General features: G+C 41.6%; 1 protein-coding gene across 5 annotated transcripts in view; it reads right to left on the bottom strand.

Annotated features, from left to right (window-relative positions):
- The window catches only part of LOC149194089 (ASC1-like protein), a 95,866-nt gene that overhangs the window by 21,298 nt on the left and 51,302 nt on the right, over positions 1-23,266 (bottom strand). For all 5 annotated transcript variants that reach the window (XM_089405029.1, XM_089405030.1, XM_089405028.1 and 2 more), the window contains one exon: positions 15,028-15,213. In XM_089405029.1, the coding sequence (XP_089261155.1) occupies positions 15,028-15,213 (186 nt within the window). The remainder of the gene's footprint in view (positions 1-15,027; positions 15,214-23,266) is intronic.

Below are 23,266 nucleotides of genomic sequence, written 5' to 3'. Positions count from 1 at the left end.
TCTAACAGTGGGTGAAACTTCTAGAAGAAGACGAGGATCAAGCCAAAATGATCTGAGCCATTGATTAGAATCTAATCTGGGCCGTTGGTTCTCAACTGGAGGATTATAAGAGGAGGCTTGATGGGCATTTGGAAAACACATCGAGTGGGAGATCAGAGATCGAATTTTTGAAGAGAGCAGCGTAGCAGTTGCCAGAGAGATTCGAAGTGATTTCTTGCAGTGAGGGGCAGGGATAGTTCCGGTTGGAGATTTCTCCTGATCCGAGAATACTCAACAGAGGAGGCAGAGAGAGATCCGAGGTAGGCAACGTAGAGGCTACGCTGGCCAGTGTAGGCTGACATAGAGGCAACACAAAGCCTTGTGGAGATCCGTATTTTTGTTGGAGAGATCGATTTCTAAAGCCGGAAGACGGGGTGTGACACCGGGAGGACAAAATCAAAGTCTCAGAGAGGCAAACCGATCAACATAGGGAGTGACGCAGTCCCTAGGGGTTGTGATGTTTGGCCTACGCAAAGGCAACAAGGGACTAGTCATCCTGTGGATGGATCAGTCAGGATCGCTAGTGATAGTGGAGGTATTTCTCACTAATCTTCTATCAGTGATATTCTTTGTATTTGATAGCCAGCAAGGCATCCAAAGATTGTATTCAAAAAAACTACTGCTTAATAATACAAACCCTCAACTGCTGCACCAGTTTTCCCACATTGGGTTTTTCCAGGGACTTTTGTCCAAAAACAACAGTGTAATGTGTTGTGTATTTCTTTCTTGCTCAGTTTCATGTTTCCTCTTATAATTTAATTGGTGAATATTGCAGTGTATTAGTTTCGGTGTTTACTGTAGGAAACAGTAAATAATTTTGTTTAGTAATTAACAAATAGAAGGAACTTAATTAGTTGTTGCAATGGTGATTCGGGGTTTCTCGAATTTTCACAATAGGAAGCAGTGTAAATAAGATAGGATGCATCAGATTAGAAAATAGCATAGTGGTAGAAGCATTAGAAGAGCTCTTGACATGGAAAGCTGAAAGAATGTCTGGAATAGATTCTATTGATTGCAAAGAATAAGAGCTCTTGGAAACCTCATTGAAATCTCAAGTGATAGAAAGAAGTAGAGGTCATCATCGACTGGGATCATCATACAATAGTCAATAAGGAAACATCTGCTGAGTGAGGATATGAAAGATCCTCAAGTTTCTCTGATGGAATCCTTATCAGAGGATTCACTGATCTAGAAAGGAAGCAAATGTTTCATCAAGAATTCCAATTCGTGGGATTCAAGGGATGATGGTATGATGACATAATGATGAAGCATGTCCAAAGGATAGAGCTCCTTCGTTCAAATGAAGCTGCTACAGGAAGTCTAGATGACCCAAAAGAAAGATGAGGTATTATTGCTTACATAGGTTATTATGAAAGTCTTGTCATATGGTTGCAAATAATATGGATCACTATTTCCATCTTGGTAAACATGATCAAAGAAAATAGGGATGTCCTCCTCTAAAAGTTGCAAAAATGCATAGGTCACACTAAATGAAACCAACATAATATGTTCTCATATAAAGCATAAGGGAGCTGACTACAATTAAGGAACTCTGATTGGAAGCTCCTGGGAATGAAGAGTGTGAGGAAAAAGGGGGAAGAGATCATGAGATATGCAACAATGGTAGAAGGCATTCAACATCCAAAGACCAAGAATATTTGACTAGGATATCTCCCGGAAAGATATAAAGATTCTGATGAAAGTCGAAAAGGATAGAGACCCTTGACAATGGATATCTTTGGGAGATGTGTCAAATATGTATGAAGGACGTTGATACCTACAGGAAGATGTCATGATGAAAGACCATCACAAAGGTAATTTTTGGTTTAAGTGTTCATTTCTTATTTTTGAACTAATATCTGGATGGGCTTATGTAGGACTGCCAAAGGGAAGATCTGTGGATGACTTCTAGGAAGACCATATAGAAGGATGTAAGATCCTTCTGGAAAAATATGGCATGAAGATAGCAGCATGACATGAAGCCAAGCCAGATAGAAACCTGGCGGATCTAATAAAAGGATTAAGGACGTGACTGATTCATGAATGAAATTGATGGATGGTCCGTGCCCTATGAAGTCCCAAAAGATGAAGACTCCATGACAAGAGAAATTCATGACATCGAAGGAAAAGGAGTTCTTCAAGCAGCTAGTTGTCCCATCATCTCCACTTGAGGAGCTGTTGTAGGTCCCTAGTTAAGAGGGAGCCTGGAGAGAAGTTTCTTACATGGAAGAAACTTGAAAATTCCTAAGCGAAGAGGAGCATAGGTACATTCATTTTGTAGGAATGAGTACATTCCTTTATTGGAATATGTCCTCCCTATTTGAGAGGGAGAGATAGACACATCATTCTGGTCTTCACTTAGGAAGACAGAATGGAGGATTGGGTAATCATTTGGCATCTAATACTCTTTGAGGATGAGATAGGGCATCCAAGAGAAGAGTGATCGTAGAGGACCGATATTCTTTGAGGACTGGGAATCCAAGATAAGAATAGTCCTGATGGAACACACCCTGAGTACCCAGGTAGGGTATGTTCCGGGAGAGACAATGATGAGTATGTCTATAAATCATTGGTCTCGCCAGCATTGAGCTCAGATCTTGTGGAGAGATAGAGTTGTTAGTCAAGGCCTTGCTATGTGACAATGTTGGTTGATATGATGTTATACAAATGAGTTACCAATCCGAATTCTTCTTATGAGAAATTCTTCAAATTGAGAATGACCATGCACAATTATGAATACCTCCCTAGTTAAAAAGGAGTGTTGAAAAGTGTAACTAGGTTCGATCTTCATAGATGACATTTAATTATAATTTTATGTAATGTGATGTAAAGAAGAAAAAACAAATTATTATATTGCTTGCTTCATGGGTTTCATGAGCAAGAGATTTTATTTTTGAGTCAAGGCTCCCATTGAGAGTCTTTAGGAATTATTTGTCATCTAGTCAGAAAATAAGAGTCATTGTCATGTAATGAAGCCATGTTACACTTTGTATAAGGTCAAACTTGTCTATGTAAAGTATCCTCCAAGACCTTCTCACTTATTCTCTTCAAGCCGACCTAAAACAAAGGAAAAACTTGCTACAAGAAGTTGGCCTACCTACTTGAGATCATGTCGGCCTAAGGGACATGAGAAGAAGTGTATAAGTAGCCACACCTAGCCTCACTTAGAGGCAAGCAAGTCGACAAGCATTTGATCAAGAGAAGTGCGAAGAAGAGGCCTAAAAAGCAGAAGTGCGAAGGAGAGATTCTTCTGGGCATAGCGAAGGAGAGATTCTTTTGGGTATAGCGAAGAAGAGATTCTTTTGAGTATAGCGAAGGAAGGTTTCTTCTAGGTTCAACAAAGGAAGGATTCTTCTGGGGTACTTGTTTTGGGTGCAAAAGAAGAAGGACCAAACGCATCAAGAGAAGATCGAAGGAGAACTTATTGCTGCATTAAGGTAACATTTGATTGGTTATAGAATCTCGCAGAAGGAGGCCGAAGAGAAGCAGTATAGGTCTTAAAGAGACTAAGGTTTCTGTTCTAGGGTAAACCTAAGAGACCGAGATTCTCTAGAGGAGACCAGTGAGAGCCTAGAGACTGAGATTCTCTAGGGCACGCTGAGAAGTAGCAATGTGAAGGATAGAGACCGAATTTCTCTAGAGAAAGCCGAGAAGAGCAGTTCGAGATCAAGAAGAAAGTCGAGACAAGGAAGAGGCAAAGCATCAAGGTTAGTGACAAGGTTCTTGGGAGGATACTTGTGTCAAGGGCCTTTGTCATGGTCTTGGTACTCGTCAATTGAAGATCTATGAGAAGAATTTTGATCGGGTTTTCCTCACAAGAGGTGAGAGGTTTTGGCCCTAGCTGACAAGCCTACATACTGTGTCACTTGTCTTCTATTGTGTATATTGGTAATTGTTTTGATGAAAAGAACAGAGTAATAATAAAAGAAGAAAAGACTGTAGGCTAACAAGTAAAAGTATATGACAAGCAATTATCAAGCAGAGAAATCCTTTAACTCTTCATGCCCTAGAGTTTTCAACAAAAATTAGTTCTAAATAATTAATTTTGGGCTAATTAAAATGGAATTAAATGATAAATTCGAAAATTCCTCAAAAATAAGAAATCAAGGGCAAAGATTAAAAGATCTTGAAGTACTTATCGACGGCCAAGATTATTTTGACAAGGATCAAAGAAACTAGATGTTATGTTTCCATTTGGAGGATTTATCTATAAATTAGAGAGTCATTTGAGTTATAGTCATCTTGATCTCTGGCTAGAATTGATGTTGAAGCATTTTTTAAACTATTGTCCCACTGGGAATTATTGTTTCTACTTTAAAAAAAGACTTTGGGGTGCAACTCGAGGTGTTCTTGTTGCTGATATGTGGTATGTATTGACTATGGGCTTCCTATGTGGTGCTTTATATTGTTATTTTATGATAATACATAGTGTGTGCAGGTACTCAATCCTTCGTCTCCAAGTTCACAAATTGCGGGCAAGGGTTACTTTGCTTGGATCTCTAGTTTTTATGTGGTGGATTGAATATTTGCTTGGGCTATAGTGAGCATTAATTTTTCTGAAGCATTTTAGCCACACTTTCAAGGAAAAAATATCATAAAAATTATTTTATCAAAATCCATTTGAAAACCCATGTATATTTTGTAAATTTAAATTTGTAAATTATTTTTCTAATTTGCATTGGGGTTTTAGTTTTATTTTTGTAGATATTGGGGTTTGGGTGTTTCTATTTTCATTTTTGCAAGTTAGAGCGAGAAACCAATTGGGAGAAGAGCTAGATCTTGCCCTCGAGGGTAAGATCTAGTGTTAAATTTGGCAACTAGGGCCAAACTCCACCTTGGACAGCTCATATGATGAAGCTGATATTTTTATTGGATTCCTCTTTCCGAGAGGTGTCGGATTGATCTAAATGTCCATCAAATAGTGTCAAAGCCAGTATGGGGGAGTCTTAGGCCCAGCTAGGCACTTCATCAATATCTCCAACACCAAGCTTCATGGGCTCAGCGTTTCAGCATCTAGGAGGACTTCAAACTATCAAGTACCATGTGGAACCATCATATAGCCCAACACTCTGCTTTGGGTGGGTAACACTACATCAACAAGGTCATATCTACTCTCTAGAACGTGTAAAACAACCTTTAACCTCTAGAATATTGTTGAGAAGTAGGACAATCATCTCTTGATAGGCCTTTGCTATTGTAACAATACCACCTAACAAAACCTTACTCAAAATCAAGTGAAAACACCAAGAATTAGAGACAATAGCCATAAATGTATCAGAGTGGACCATACTTAATGCTAGGGGCATAGTAATACTTCACACAAAGCTCACCTTCAAATGTCTAACTATATCAAGTCCCATAAACATGTTACCTCCTTATGCTAAGGATGGTTAGATGGGTAATCCTATTAGGTGTTTATAGACCCAAAGGGGAAGTGACAGGTCCCAAGTTATCCCATCAGTCCATAGGTGCATGTGAGATTGGTGGTTGTGAAGTGGGAAAGACTTTAGGGCTAGGTGCCATAGCCATGTGACCAGCTAATGGAGGTCCAACATCTTGAGTGTATAGATGTAAGGAGGGAACAATCGTGGAGGCATGATTTACCCCTTTCCTTCGCCAACTTTTTCCACCCCTCTAGTGCACCTTTTACTTCTTTATGATTTGCTTTGAATTGGGTGCATAGCTCAAGAGCCCAAGCTTGTTCTTGAAATTTTCCATTACCCCTTAATGACATATCAATTTATTGCTCATCAGGGTTGGAATGATACAAGAGTTCATTTTATAAATGAAGCATCATGTGCTTGAGGAATTGGGTGATGGCTAATGAGGGGTTAGAGCTCATGCTAGGCTTTTGCCCACACGCTAATCAAATGTCCCAACCATCTTTTGCATTTTATCTTTTTCTTTCATTGTGGCTTTCTTATGCTTTTATCTTTCTTTTAGCTGCATCAACCTCTAGGGCAAAGTTTTCCTGGCCCAGACTCAAGGATGAGAATGAAAGGGTACTAATCCCAATTACCACTAACACTATGAATAGAGATGAAAAAGAGGAAAGATGGAAAGTGGTATGCAACAATTATGACATGCTACTTTAATCAGAGCCTCCCTAGTAGCACCCTTCCTAAAACCCTAGGGCTTCAAAGGAGCTCCCACTAGACTAGTGTCAAAGACTAACCTCCCAAGTGAAGTGAGGGAACAAGAATACAGTCAAGATTGGTCAATCATCTATTTTCCCCTTGATCCATATAAGTAAGCCCATAACATTAAGTGAAAGCACATAATTGCAAATTTTTTAAAGTACCTGTTGATGTATGACCCACCTTCCTTTGAGAAGGATTGTTGGATGGGAGAGACAAATCTAACTAGTGCAAGAATTGGAGGATCCTGGCAATCATGCTATGTGTTGATCATAGGGTTGTTGGTTGGCTAGATGTCCAAGGCAAAGAAAAAAATTCTCCTAGGGATTACCCACTTTTTAGTGGGTAACATGACCCACTACTACAAGTAGGTGCCTTGCATTGGGATCCATGTAGTTGTATTTGACCATATCTGCTGACAATGAGATCCATGCCAATTTATTGGGAAATGTGTCATTACATTGGGATCTGTGAAGGTGCATTGCAACTACCATATGGAGCACTGTGAGAGAGACCCCTTACCCATTTCAAGGCCTTGCTCACATGTTGGCATGATTATTTGTTAATTTTAGGTATGTTCTATGCTCAACACAATTTACTTCAATTTTTCATATTAGCTCCAAATCAATTCCAAATTAGCAATCACATTTAGCATGATAGTAAAATGCAGATAGAACATAAACATAAATCGTAGAAGACAAGCCAACACAAGAGCACACAAGATGTGGCGCCAGCCAGGGACAAACCGCAATGTGGGGAAACCCTTGATCAATTCTTCTTATATTCTTCAATATTTCAGCACAGAGAGAGATGGTACATATAAATCAAAAGTCAACACTTTGACTTGGCAAGATAAGAACAGAGATCTTCACCATGAAGATAACATAATGAGGTAGCTGATCAAAACTCAGGTGAAGGCATACTGCTTCAACTGATCCTCCAAGGTGACTCCATCACCATGTTGCATCCCATCACTGTGTTGCACCTCATCATCATGTTGCACACGTCACTATGCTGCACCCTATCACTGATCTGCTCTCATCACTATGTTGCTTCCATCACACACTGAATGCATACTGCAATGCATCATCATCATGCTGCTGCAATACACCATGTTGTTGTACCCATTCATGTTGCTGCATCCATCACATCATGTTGTACCTCATTACATCATGTTGCAATACAAGCAGTGACATCAAACTTCAGTCCTTATACAATCATGATAAGTTGAGGTTCAAGACTGACTTGTGCAACTCTTAACACAATCTATGTTGTTGGCTATGGCCTGCGGCCTAGCCCTACAGTAAGTAAGGTTGTCATACATTACCCAACTATCTTTACCCTTGAACAACAACGTTTTCCAATCAGCCTTATTACTGTACAGCCACCTTTCCTTACAGCGTCTAAGGGTTCCTTCCTTACAGAGATATGGACCTCTTTAACTTCATCATTAGTGGCTGAAAGAGTCCTCTCCATAGGCCCTACTTTGACTATGATTTGAAGCACAAATGGCAGCTGTTAGAGACCCTTATTTCGGTGGCTATAACCTTCACCTTTCACTGCGGCTAGGGCAGATAGATGCCTCTCTGGAACAGCGGATTAGACTGAGTGTTTAGACTGTGGATGAGGAACCTTTTAGGCAGCGTATGGTTACTCTCTTTGACAGCTAGAGATCCCCTAGGACTGCGGCCAACTCTTTTCATTATCTGCGGCTGGGTTAAGACTATAGCCCTCCCAACTAGGGCTTGTACTCACAGCGGTTAGGGCACATGAAAACCCTCCTCAAACTGCAGCCTAGAACAACGTATTAGGGATCTCCTTTAGGGCCTAGATAAGGCAACGTGTAGCTCTCTTATGGACAGTGTTAAGGTCTTCACCATGACTGCGTTCTAGGGTATATAAACATCTCTCCTTGTTGCGTTATAGAATCCCTTTTTGGACAGCGAAGGAGCCTCCCTAAGTCTCCTTCATGACTGCGGTTAGGGTCTCCCTTTTGGACTGCGGCTTAGCTGTGAATAAAGCCATTCTTCTTCTGCGGTTATGACCCAAACAGGACAGCGTATTAGATTTCTTCATAGGTTGTTAAGGCTTCTCCTTAGGGCAGCGTATTAGACTTCTTTGTGGCTGAGATAAGGGTTGTCCTCCATGATAGCGTAGAGTCTTCTCCATCACAGCTTCTAGGGCATCTCCTATTAGAGCAGCGTATCACCTAGGGCACTCTCTCTAGATCTCATCTTCATCAAACCCAAAACAGAATGAAGAGAGATCACAAGAGTGTGTGTGTCCAAATGACTAACAAGCCACCTCTTTTTATACTAAAACGTTGAGCACAAGTGGGGGCAATTTGGTTGCTGGCTGACCTTGACGAATTGTCCCATAACACAAATAAATTCATAGCTCCATGAATACATGTCGGAATCGGATGATCTTTAGATCAATCCTACACCTCTCGACAAGAGGAATCCAAGTAAAATATCAACTGCCATGAATAAGTAGACCCACATGGAGTTTGGCCCTAGTTGCCAATTTTAACAATATTCCTACTTCGACCACACATGGGGGTTTGATAAGATGTTATTCACAAAGTGAGTAACCCCTAAGAGAAAAAATTTCTCCTATTCTATTCAACTTTCCAACCAACAACCCTATGATGATCCACATAGCTACCTTCAAAGGTCTTCCATCCATGCTTTGATTAGTGCTTTATGTCATTTAGCTAACTCATCTGATGAAGGTGGGTCATCTATTATAAGGTACATTAACCATTTTTGTATTCAAGTGCTTTCATTTAATGTTTAAGGGAATTCTAATATGGATCACAAGTTGAATTGGATGATAGATTGCTTTTGGTTGTATTCTTGTTCCCATGCTTCACCTTGGTGGTTATCCCTTTCCCTTGGTGTAGTGTGACCATTCTTGAGGCCTTTCTTTCCATTGTCCTGTTGATTTCTGGTAGCATCAGATGTGCTCTAAGTCTCAAAATTTGCAGGGAGGCTTAGACACATGCATTCTCCAATACCCATAAATTGTTTTGGAAAATTCCACCCGGAGACAGTTTTATTAAAATAATTAATTCTGTTTAATGGGTCCCTAAGTCTAAACTTAGGAAATTAAAATAATTAAAGGGTATTAATCTAACTGTGGGTGAAACTTCTAGAAGAAGACAAGGATCAAGCCAAAATGATTTAAGCCATTGATTAGAAATTAATCTGGGTCGTTGGTTGTCCAATAGAAAGATATAAGAACAAGCTTGAAGGGCACTTAGAGAACATAGAGAGGGGAGATCATAAGTTCGATTTTCTGAAGCAGAGCAGCTGCTGGAGAGATTTTCGATAGTGATCTTTTGCAGAGAGGGGCAGGGATAGTATCTGAAGGGAGATCTTTCCCGGTCGGAGAATACTCAGTAGAGAAGGCTAAGAGAGATCCAATAGTGGCAGTACAAAGCTAGAGAGGTTGACGCAAGGCCACACAGAGGCAGTGTAGAAGCTAAGAGGGAATCTGAAAATCAACTGAAGGAATCGATTGCAGAAGCCGGAAGCCTGAGTGTGAGTCCGGGAGGTGAAAATCGAATTTCCTGAGCAACAGATTGATCAACTGAAGGGGTGACGTTGTCCCCAGAGGGTGTGATGTTGGGCTGACGCAGTGACAGTGCAGAGGCAGCCAAGGGCAGCTCATTCAGTGGTTGGGTCAGCCAGGATTTCCAGTGATAGTGTGACGTAACCTCAATTATCTTTCTGTCATTGATATTCTTTGTAACTGGATTGTCGGGAAGGCATCCAGAGATTGTATTCAGAAATTACTACTACATAATAATAAAACCCTCAATTGTTGCACCGGTTTTCCCGCATTGGGTTTTTCCGAGGACATTTGTCCAAAAATAACTGTGTAGATGTGTTGTATTTCTTTCTTGTTCAGTTTCTTGTTTCTGCTTATAATTTAAATGGTGTAGACTGCAGTGTATTTGTTTCAATGTTTACTGTAGGAAACAATAAATAATTTGGTTCAGTGATTAACAAATAGAAGAAATGTAATCAATTATTGCAGTAGAAATTTGGGCAACCAAATTTTCACATGTCTGTGAGGGGTACAAATAAGAGGCACTAATTGATGTTCCATGTCCATGGGAATCCATACTAAACACTTTCCATCTCTTCCTTATCTTCATATCCCATCTTCAGGTTGATTGTTATCTGTCACTAGTATCGGTTCCCTATTTTCCTCGTCACTGAGTAGGGGCCCAAAAACTTTGCCTAAGAGTTTTACAAAACAGAGAGAAAAGAAAGACCATGAGCCATAATGATAAAATGCAAAAGATTGTAAGATTGGCTAGGATACAATACAGTAAATGGAAAAAAGCCTAGCCTAAGCTCTACACCCCTCATTATCCCTCACCTAGTTCTTGGTTAATGCATTAGCTATCAAAATGAAAGGACCTATGAATATCCCAATCTCAGTGAACGATAAATTGCTTCATCTTTAAGGCATTAATGATGCATAAATTAAAACTTGTAATCCGAGCTATGAAAGAAAAATAAAATCAATGAAGAAAAAGGCACACAAGAGTGGTGGTAAAAATAGGTCGAGGAAAGGGATAACTCATATCCCACTATTGCTCCCTCTTTGCATCATAACGCTCAAGGATGATGGAATTTCATAGTTGATACAAACATTGTGCCATTCCCCATGAAGTAAATCCCCACCATGTCAATGACCACTTGCACCTACTGATTGATGGGTCAGCCTAGGAAATGTTCCTCTCCTTAGGGATGGAAGCACCTAATAGGGCCTTTTGATAACCCTCCTAAATCTAAGCATGGTAACTTGTTTACAAATCATAAGCTAGGAAGACATTTGAAGATGATGGATGTGTGAAGTACTTTGATGTCTTTTGCATTAGATATGGCCTAATATGAAACTCTTATGGTTATTTTACCTATGATAATGACCTCACACAATTTTGAGGGTGTGTCTCAGATGCTTTCTCCCAAGCAAAACTACCATCACTTAAGGGATTGCATGAGGCTTCTCCAACACTTCAGAGAGGGCATCCAACCCATTTGATGACCCTTCTAGGCACCAGAGCCAGGACATTGACCATTTTGACAGGAGCATTGACCTTGGGATATATCCAACATTGATGATGACCTTCTCCTCTCCCTCCAGATCCTAGAACATTGCACATTGGAGCCAAGACATTTCCTAGAAGATAGATGTACCCAATAGATGATAGGACGCCTCCAAGTTGGCATTTTACCTTCTTGATGAATGTTGCCCTGTTTCTGAGCCAGTTTGATGATGATGATGACTTAATATCCCTCTAGAAGGGATGGTACACTTCTCTAGATGATGACATCATGCCCTAACCTTGTGATGTTCCCTTCATGTGGCTTGGTGTGATGACATCAGCTTGGTTAATGATGATGTATTGATGAGGAGGGTTTTTCTTGATGATTGGACACTTGACCTTTTCAGTGCGAAGCACTCTTTCGATCCATCCACAACATATTTTGATGGATATATTCACTTTTAGAAGATGATGTCACCCTTGGTGGACCTTTTCCTCACACACTTGGGCTAAAAGGAGGCTTATTGTTATATGTTATCGTTGAGAAAGCGATGATTTAGGTCAAATCTGACTTGTGAATCAGCTGTGCACTCCATACCATGCTACAGAGTTGTCTTTTGCACTGTTATTGATGGTGATAACAGACCTGAACCTGACAATGCTATAGCTGATCCATTCTGGTCATAGTCTGTGATCATCATACTGCAAAGAACTCTACATAATACTCACCCTCTACAAATTGTGAGTTTCAAACCAGACTTCAGGGACAGTAATTCTTCTTTCTGGATGTCATAACTAGTTTATGATAGACTGATCCAGACCAAGATAACATATCCAGAAGAATCATGGCTTGTGATGAATCTACAACAGCTGAGTTGCTATGAGGATGCTTTTCCGGCCCAGTTATCCCTATGATAGCAGCCAGCACTGAAAATGCCATTTCTCAACACAGGCACAGAACGAATTAATCACTGTGGTGTATTGTTGTGCTGAAGAAGGAATCAAATGTGCCCCAAACAAGCATATAAATACTTGTCATTTGAAAGATGAAGAGGGGTCAGCCCTAACTTAATGCTTGAAATAAGTTGGGCATAGAAATTCTTGGAACAGGTTGGCCCTTTCTCAAAACATTGATTGAATGCCTCCGTCAAAATAACAACATTTAAGAGTGTAGAACTAGAAACCCCATTCCAAGCTGAATTTATCCATGATGAATATGCTCATACATCCCTCAATAGGATGAGCCTTTCTGTTGGTACTTACCTCCTAAAAGTCTTTTATAACAGAAATATAAAATATGGAGGACACATTTTCGAACTGCCTCAAAATCTGCTATAACTGTTACTACAATCCATGGCTTCAGCTTCCTTATCAATTCAATCATCAGATCAGATTAATGTGGTACTTCTATTACTGTCACTACTTTAGAAGAACACTCTGCATTTAGTTGTCAGTTGCTGCCTTCATGAATATTATCAGATTCAGACTGTATGACTAGAAAAGCTTGTTTACTCCACCCATTCCTAGCACCATCTGAACTAAAAAACATAAAGTCAACAGGCTTGCTTTTCTTCACAACTGATTTCTTTTTTATATTTTTATAAGACTTGAGCTGAGAGTACTTCCCATATTATTTGTGGCCTCCAAACATGGAAAACATTTACAAGTTTACCAACATCCATGTTAAAGAGGGTAGAGAAATTAGAGCATTACTCTGCAAAAATCTGTAGAAAACAGAGGTCATTCCATAATAATAAATTTCAGTCCACCTGAAAAACGTGCATATCGGAGAAGGCAAGCAACAGCCGTAGTGCAGTAATTACAACCTTTCCAAACTATCCTGGACTGCCACCAAGGATCATGTCATCACCATCCAACCATCAAGTGTGATGATGAAAAGAAAATCATGCATCAAGATAAGCCACCATATAAACCACTGAATCAATATCTCATGCAACATCATGGAGGATCCACAATCATCACTAACTCCAACTAAGATGCACTATCAATCAGCAAAAATAAAAGGTATGCATTTCAAACTCATCATCATCCCTGCACTTTAGCCCTAAAATACCTGTCATGTGATGAAAATCACAATTCTCCACTCATTCCACTCAATTCCAATATGAGGGGTAATAGGAGGCAACTTGAGAGAAACCCTGATGTAAATAACATTAACATATTATCTCAGTGGAGGATGGAGTAAGGTGCCTGTTAGGGAGGAGGCAACTGAGTGGTCAGAAGCGTAGCAACAATGGTAGAACTTAGTAAGTATAGGGGTTAGGCCCCAGGGGAGGAGAAGCAAGCATGAGGGGCAAAGGAGCACTTCGACAACATGGAAGGTCATGTGGCAGCCTCAACACCACCTTCTGCATAGATTGATACACCTACATGGACCAGTCATCGTTGAATAGATAATGCAAGCTCTTCTTGTGGAAAACAAGCAATGACCTTTTTCCATAAAATGGGGCGAGGGAATTGATAGCTAACTGCCATATTTGTCATTGTAGAAACCAGATGACACATAATGTTGAAATGAATACTGGTTGTCCACTTTTGAGTCCTTGATTGGATGGCTATCAGGGTTTAGGTTTCAGTATCAACTTTGATGTATGGTTTTTAATTTGGTATCCACTACATCATATATATTAATGTTTTTTTCCATATTTAAGTGATAATATGTTTATTTGAAGCTGTTGTTGGTTTATATGATTAAAAACTGAGAAAAAAAAATTGCATTTTTTAGTACGTGTCATGGTTTCCCTATTGTTTCGGCAATTTTTCTTATGCAGATGTTTTTGGACCCTCAACGATTTTCTGTCGGTCCTGATGTTTTCAACAATGCTACTAACTACCATCATTGTTAACCTTCCTAACCAACTTAACTATTCGAAATTGAACAATATCTTGTTTCTTTTCCCACAAAAAGAACAAGACACTTGATTACATTGTTTTTCCAGTTACAATAATAACATAAATTACTATCTCATCATTTTCCTCAGGTTTGTCTTCTTGATCATCACCAATGGTATGTAGTCATTGACCAATGTACCTACCTTTCCACCATGTTGGCTCTCTAGACTTTATCAATAATAAAACTTGCCAACACACCTCCAAAACTATAGGTTTTGCTACTAGCAAGACTGTGTTAATATACTATCATCCTTCAAGACAGGTTAGTTTGAACTCACTAGAAACCTCCGAGGATTCAAATATGGCAATCTCCAAATTTGGAAGAAAAGAAAATAAGAAGAGAAGGCATGCAAGGCATGTGGAGACAATTAGAACCATAAAGCATCAACAATGGTGCACAAAAACTAAGGAAATGTGTAAGCATGCAATACGAGTACTTATAAACCTAATTCTAGTATAATTGATTTGATTGGTCATCCATTGATCCAAATACCTATCTTGTTAACAAAATTTAAAGATAGACATAACCATTCAAAATCAACAACATTAAAACCAAAACTGCAACTAGCCAAAGGAAAGAATCACATTGACAAAGAATTAACAACATTAATGAAGTCAGCTATGAGACGCATCAATGCAGTAAAAGCACACAACAACGTATTATAAACAAATTCAAATACCATAGAATATAGGGGCACAAAAGCATAACAAATTGTAATCATAAATTTTAATTGCATGTTTCATGTGCACATTTGACATAATTGGGTTGGTTTAAAAAAACTTTTCAAACAACAAAGAAGTCCGTCCCATGCTATGCTGTAAATTAAGAAAGATCAGCATCATAAAGTACCAATTAACAAGGGAAAAACTTACCTTGTGCTCCAAAGGATCCAAAAAGGATAATAAATAAGCCGAAGCACGATCCAAGAAATGACAAAAAGAATGAAAGAAATACTCGGGACAATGTTAGACCCACTATATTTGAACATTTTGCCCACTTCTAAGAACACATCACTTGCATCATGGAGGGCCAAAACAATAGATCCCACTCTAGCAAACCTGAAAGACAAACCAAATTAACCAAGTTAAGAGGAAATAAAACTAATAACAAACTAAATTAGTTGTCCTTTATCAGGTTATGTAGCCAACATTATGTGCTAGATTCCACAATGTGCATATCTGCTAATATAATACACATTGTTGTTATTAATAACAACAGTAAATAGTGAAGGAAGCAAACATCTTAATTACCATTGTCCTATAAGAAATATGATGTTCCACAACATATAAAATAAAGTACGTACCAAAAAACTGAGGGATTGATGTGAGGATAAGTATCATCAAACTTCTTTGACCATCTTGTAAACATATGAAATCATACATGTGATTGGAAATCCAACATTTTATAAACAAACTATTCACTGCTAAAGAAAAACACTAATATGGTTCTACAATGTAATGTAAAATGTATGTGCAACTATAGTTAAGTAATGCACTGATTGAAGCCTTGTGCATGCAAGCATGATAGCAAGACTATCAATGTACAAAGAATGAAAGTTTCTCAATACACGACACAAGGGCAACAAATGAATTTAAATAATGAATCATCGTTTATTTACATTGGTGGATTCACATTCCACCAGGTAGGGCATGTTTTTGGCACTACAACACCTTTATGGGATGAGAATGAGCCTCAAGAAATAGGGAACCTTAAACCTTGAATTTAAATAATGAATCGTTGGGTATTTCTATTGATGGATTCACATTCCATTGGGTAGGGCAGCTTGTTGGCATTGCAACACCTTTATGGGATGAGAATAAGACTCAATACATAGGGAACCTTAAACCTCACTCTTGGGTGGGAGAACCTCCCCTCCTTACCCACTCTACTTGCCTCTATTTGACCTACGTTCAAACCCTCTCTACCTTTCCAGCGCCCACAAGTAATGCTCCTGCCCAACAAGGACAAAAATGAGACTGTTTTCACCACAATAGCATCGAGCGCACTGTTACCACTCAAACCAGCAGGGGACCTAAAGGGGTTCCTAAGAGGGCAACTGCTAGGTTAAGGGCAACTGTGGAGGCTTAGCCCACTATCACCATAGCTAAGTCTCCCTGCTCTTTACGGACTTTCACCGATGGAAGGAGTCCCAATAGTGTAGGGATTCACTTGTAAAGTATATGTCAATGGATAGGTGAGAAGTGACCTTAAAAACCCTTTCCCAATGATGGAGTGAAGAATGGAACTTGCTTGCTCTTTAAGCAAGGGACTTGGTCCACCAAGGATAAGGGGTGAGGATTGGAGGGTTGTGGGAGAAAGGATAGGCTTATGAACAAGTTTCTCAACCCCTATAATCCTTGGGAAACTTGGATTCCCAAATGGTCCTTGACAAATAGTCTTTATTGAGAACTGGAACCACACGGGGCCATGTGGACCCAGCCCAGGTTCGGGGGTGAACTGTAGCAACCAATGATGTTCTTATCCTGGACAAGATGAGGGGAAAGGACCAAACAAGAATACTTCATTCAAAAGGTTGAATTGATCCTATTGAGGTATAGCCTTGGGGATGCCTAGACACAATTCGATCCTAGAACTAGGGCTTGAGATTCCCAGAGATTCCACCGTTAGAATTGCCTCAAATTTGGAGTAGAGGGAGTGGCCCCACCAGCATAGTAGCCTATAGAAGATCAAAATTTGTCCTTGGGCCAATTCCCAGGAAATTGATGCCCTAGGTGACCTAATGGGGCTAGACTTGCGGAAAAAGAGGGAATTGGTAAAAGGAGGGTTAAAATGATCACCCTTTTTGAGGGATCTTGCCTAGTTCACTTGGGGATATGGACTAAAGGATAATAATGAGTAAGAACTTGGTTTCTTGATTAAGGAGGCCCAAAATTCAACTTCGTCCAATGTTGAGAGAAAGAATGTAATGTTCCAAACTAGGAAAAATAGTGCTATGCAAAGCAAACAATAAAAACAACACCATAAAATTGAAACATTCAGTGCACACCCATAAAAAGTCCAGGAATAACCAATAGTTGATCTATTTTATTATAATATGGGAGAAAAGTACAATAATGTGGAAGTGGTGCACTTGGGCTTGCCTCAATGGCAAGCGTGATCAAGCCCAGGTGGTAATATGTCAAGCCCAAATGGCACAAATAACTGCTGCAATGATGCCCTGTGCTACCCTTATGAAACTGTTTTGTCTGCTGAAAAGATGTTGTTGAAAACCCCACCTCATGTGCTTAGAAAATTATGGGAAATTAATCTCGGCCTCTCCACCAAATACCCAAAATAACCCATGAAGGAATTGACCAAATGTTGACCTCAGAATTTTGGCCCAAATTCCCCTTAGCTCCTTTACTCGGTGAGTTGGGACCCCTATTTGACCCCTTAGATCTACCCAAAAAATTCTATAAGATTAGGAGTGTGATCCTTGCCCAAAACCCAGAAAGGGTTTCCCTTGGTTCCAACCTTCAAAAATTGACCCTTCACAGCTTGGCCCTCCTCCAATTTCAAATTTTGTTGTTGTGTCTGATCATGTCAATCTCTACTCTCCCAACTCCAGCAATCCTCTTCAAATGGCCCTCCAAATGATCTCCTACTTCTCTCTATTAGCTCCAACTCTACAATTCCTTCCTCCAACTCCGACGTGAGACCAGTGATGGCTCTCTCCACAGGCCCCGATGACTGTAAATCAAACTGCTCCAATGCAGCAACCTCCTGCTCCAAAACTCTCCCGAAAGGTTGATCCTCCATTGTAGCTCCAATGCCCAAACTCCCCCGGCAGTTGTTGCCTTGATGAACCCACAAGCAACACCTGCGTGTTCCCCTTTTACGTCCTCCAGAGACACGCATTGGCTGAGACAATTGTTGAATGATATCACTGTAAAACTCCACTGACTCTCCTCCAAGGTAGAACGAATTGCCTTCCTAGGGTATCACTCGAAGTCCACCGAAGCAAGGGTTGAGATCTCCCCTTGGAGACACTCATGTGCTAAACAACACGATAACCCGGCTAAGCAGCCCGAGCAACTAAGGTTGAGTTCAATATGTTGAAAGATATGATGCTGAAATGAGGAAAGTTGCCTTCCTTATATAGATTTTGTGGAGCAATTTTCCCTCCATCGTGGGACCCACACTTAACCATCGATTTCCCCTCCATGCAAATTGAACTAGGGAATGCGTATTCTCCTAATGTGGGTTGCCCCCACGTACAAATCAACCACATCAAAATAACTTCTACTAAGTCTAGCCTCCTAATAAAATCGAATGGGCCCCATCACCTCCAAAATCGGCCCCAAAATGTAGAATTTAATCTTGTTCCAAAATAATTTAGGAAGGGACATTACAGTCCTCCCCTTCCAATTGTTGCTTGTCCCCAAGCAACTTCAGTGTTGGATGCTCAAGTATGCGTTCGCCCTCCCAAGTAGCATCCTCATCCGGCAAGCTCCTCTAATGCACCAAAAATCGTTTGTCCTCAAGCAATGCCTGAGCAAGCATCCCCTCTAACTGTTGCTCCTTACTGTCACTGCAAAATGTGCCAGGGTCCCAGATGTGCCATTGGATTGTGCCTAACCTCTGCACTGTCTTGATATGAAAGAATCCTTCAATACCAAGATCCCAGGCCATCCTGTCCAACATGAAGCTCCCCTCGCTCCACTCATTATCCTGCCCGGTGCAAGCACCAGAAGTCCCCTGCTCCATCAATGACAAACTAAAGCCCAATGGAAGATCTGTATGATCTCCCCCTGTAGTAGCCAACACATCCCTAAAGGTTATCGAGTTGTGAAGAGTTGTGATGCCCGAGTTCCCTGCTAGTCCCAGAGTGGTGCCACCATGTTGACGCTGCGCTACTCTCACTATGACGTACTGCCCATTGTGTGCAGACAATGTCCTCCCCTCCTGAGGCCTAGTGGCGAAAAATCTGTGAGAGTCAAGCTCATCCTGCCCGGGCATCTCCATGATGCCAATATCTACCCCTCCACTGCCAATCTCAACTCTGAGCCATAACAGGACAAGTCTGCCTCGCCATGCAGTGGAGGTTTCAGTGATCCCCCATGTGTCAAACCCAAAGTGAATTGGATCATCCTCTGCCATGACCTTGCTCATCACAAAGTGGAGTGATCTGCCTGCCAACCAGATCCTCGGATTCCCCAAACATATGGGGAGCTCATAACTCCCACTCCTCATAGGATGTCATTGTGTAACGTCGTTACCAGCTAGAACCCATCTGGCCCTCATCTTCAATCCCTGTATGTATTCCTTGGGTGGACCCCAAGTATAAGGAGTAGGTCTCATGCCTGTGAACTTGCCCTGCTCCTGCCAGACCACGCAGTGAAATCTGCTATCCCAACTCCTGATGATACACCTCGACACTGCTCGGAGTCTGGGTACCCTCCTGTAGACGAAGTCTACCATCCACCGTCCCTCAAGTGTGAGCTCAGGGGTGGAATATATGTTACCTCGGCTATCAACCACACCATCCCTAAGACTGTATCCAGCAGCTCGTGCACCTACCAAGGGTCTCAACTGAAGAGTCTCCTCCTGGCTTATGGCACGCGGTGTCTCATCCAACTATCTAGGTGAGCCTCCCATACCCTGTTGCCTGAATGGAGAGTGTCAACGGGAAACAACCAAACACTCTATGATTGTAAGCAACATTGGAGGATGATGAGTAGGTATGTCCTAAACGATATGATCAAAATTTTGTCAAAATGCCCAAGAGTGATCCTACAGACGACACTCTCTCCGCCTCGAATCTGCTGATAACTCCCTCGAAGCCATGACACTGCTAAGCATTGTGTCCCCAGATGCTCAACAATGTCCTCATTGATCCTAGGTAAGTTGCATCCAACGATACACCTAATGCTCCTGTCCATATGCCTCGGAGGCAACGCTCCAAGAGCCCGCTATGTCGCACCATGCGTCACTGCACACCACCAAGCAACACTGCATTCCTCGACATGCCACTGTATGCCGCAACCAGTCCCTATACACCACTGGATACCCCCGGCTCCGGCTATGCCATTTTGTACCATCCTATGTCACGCATGTGTCACTACACCGGTCACTCCCCGCATGTACTCAATGCGATTTGAGGCACTCCCCCATGCGTCTCCCTACCCATCTGCCAACCAATGCTCCACGCTAGATGCTCCTACCCATCCCCGAATGAGATGGCCTAAAGTTGTGTCCCTGTGCGTTAACCCACACCCAACTGATATCATCACCTCCATTGTCACATCATCATACCCTCCGGTGAATAGATCTTCACTCCAAATACTCCCTGAGGGATCCGAGAAGTGAATCTCCCTACGTGTCAGCAGTGATGCTAACCCTGAGCTGCTCCTCTGTGTCCTCTGTGCCCCACACAAAAGTGAAGAATCCCCAACTCCCTACAAGGCACCATCTAGTGGCCTACCAATGCCACCTCCTCCAACAAACTCCTGCCAGAGTGTGTTGATCACCCTGTGATCATGTGTATAAATGTCGTACCAAGTCAACCCAAGAAGCCTGTCCATAAACTGGTTGGCCACTGGTGCTAACCGAAACTCTCATAGCGAAGGTGCAAGCTCCACTGCTAGGTCAATTATACCCTCTAGGTCATAGTCAACCGGTATACTTGAGAAATGATAGGTGGTCCCTCCTGGATCCCAATGCCAGTCGAGGCTTCCAGCATCCCCAGTGCCTAGAAACTCTTACTGAGCTCCACTTGGGTCCACTACCATCTCCATAGCCCACTCCATCAAGTACCAACTCAGAATCTCTTGCCACCCAACCCCAAGAGGGGGATCGAGTGCACGAACTCCCGCACATAAAATAACCCCAACATGCGAGTGTTGCACCTTGTGCAACTCAAGTCGTCTCATCTCGCTATCTTGGTCAATACATAAAATCTGACAAGGTAACTTTGTCTCTCTCTGTCCAATGGGCCAAGGTAACCTAATAGTGCTTCCAGCCCCGTCTATGTATGCCCGAAGAGGGCTGCTCTCACTCTCCAACATGCACTCTAGCTGCACCAAAAAGGAATCCAACTGCTCCCCATCGTGAGTCAATTTCATCGTAGATTCGGCACAAACTGCTCTCATGCCCTCCAGCTCCTCGTTCTGTTGCAGAATAGCCTCACACACTAATGCGATCTTTCTTTGTAATGCTAGAAATTCGGCCTGAAACTGGTGGAACTATTGTGGGCATCTATCACCTGTAAACTCGGTCACAGCTCCAGATACCTCAGCAATTGTTGGCATCTCATCCATGGGTGGCACCCCCTCAAAAAATGGCTCTATGTGTGTAAGCTTTATCCTCCCCACTAAGGTGTCAACTGGGGCAATCAAAGAGGTCTCTAATAAAGGTGACTCCTGCACCACACCGAGTATATCGATGTGCTCCTCACCATCCTATGGGCTCTTAGCATCATGTTCAACCTCCTCCTCAGGCTCCTGATATCTAAAGCCATGTCTCCACTAGCAAAAGCACCCCCTGGTCTCACCCTTTAACTGTCTTTGTCCTACTTGCTCCTTTTCAAGAGACCTGGTGCCCTGATCTAGTCAGCTTTCCCCACATGATGTAGATGGTTGCACCCCCATGGCATGCTCACCTCTGACGTCTCGGTTGTAAGGGTGAGGATGGGTTTGGTCTATCACCCTCCTCAACTGGGCCAACCTCTCATCGTCCCAATGAATTCTACCCCAAAATTTCTGCGTACTGAATTTCCCTTGAGCCATGGGTTTGTCTTTGGTTTCACCCGTTACTGTGCACTCATACCCAAAGCTTCCATGATCTTCTGGCTAATTTCCCACAGTTGAGCCAAGATCATGCTCTAATACCACTATAATGTTCCAAACTAGGAAAAATAGTGCTATGCAAAGCAAACAATAAAAACAACACCATAAAATTGAAACATTCAGTGCACACCCATAAAAAGTCCAGGAATACCAACAGCTGAGCCATTTTATTATAATCTGGGAGAAAGTACAATAATGTGGAAGTGGTGCACCTGGGTTTGCCTCAATGGCAAACGTGATCAAACATAGGTGGTAATATGTCAAGCCCAAATGGCACAAATAACTACTACAATGATGCTTTGTGTTGCCCTTGTGAAACTATGTTGTTTGCTAAAAATATGTTGCTTGAAAACCCACCTCCGATGCTCAGAAAATTACGGGAAATTAAACCCGACCTCTCCACCAAATACCCATAATAACCCACGAAGGAATTGGCCAAATGTTGACCTCAGACTTTTGGCCCAAATTCCCCTTAGCTCTTCTAGTTGTTGGTTGAGTTGGGACCCCTGTTTGATCCCTTAGATCTGCCTAGAAAATTCTATAAAATTAGGAGTGTTATTTTTGCCCAAAACCCAGAAAACCTCAGAAAGGGTTTCCCTTGGTTCCAACCTTCAAAAATTGACCCTTCACAGCTCGGCCCTCCTCCAGTTTCGTATTTTGTAGCTGTGTTTGATCCTGTCAATCTCTGCTCTCCCAACTCCAACAATCCTCCTCAAATGGCCCTCCAAATGATCTCCTACTTCTCCCGACCAGCTCCAGCTCTACAATTCCTTTCTCCAACTCCCACGTGAGCCTAGTGATGGCTTGATCCTTTACTATAGCTCCAATGCCCAAACTCCCTCAGCAGTTGCTGCCCGGATTAACCCACAAGCAACACCTGCGTGTTCCCCTTCTACGTCCTCCAGAAACACGCACTGGCTGAGACAAATGTTGAATGATATCACTATGAAACTCCACCAGTTCTCCTCCAAGATAGTATGAATTGCCTTCCTAGGGTGGCACTCGAAGTTCACCAAAGCAAAGGTTGAGATCTTCGCTCGAAGACACTCGTGTGCTAAACAACACGGTAACCCGGCTAAGCAGCTCGAGCAACTAAGGTTGAGTTCAATATGTCAAAAGATAAGATGTTAAAATGAGGAGAGTTGCCTTATATAGATTTTGTGGAGCACTTTTCCCTCCATCGTGGGTCCCTCACTTAACCATCGATTTTCTCCTAGTGTGGGTGGCCCCCACGTACAAATTAACCACATCTAAATAACTTCTACTAAGTCTAGCCTTCTAATAAAATTGAATGGGCCCCATTACCTCCAAAATCGACCCCAAA

The sequence above is a fragment of the Pinus tabuliformis genome, chromosome 2_2 (assembly GCF_031772625.1).
Source record: "Pinus tabuliformis cultivar Carrire ecotype Pingquan chromosome 2_2, CPIR1, whole genome shotgun sequence".
NCBI classification, from domain to species: Eukaryota; Viridiplantae; Streptophyta; class Pinopsida; order Pinales; family Pinaceae; genus Pinus; species Pinus tabuliformis.
Note: the sequence above shows the minus strand (reverse complement) of the source record. Positions and strands in the feature narration are given on the sequence as shown.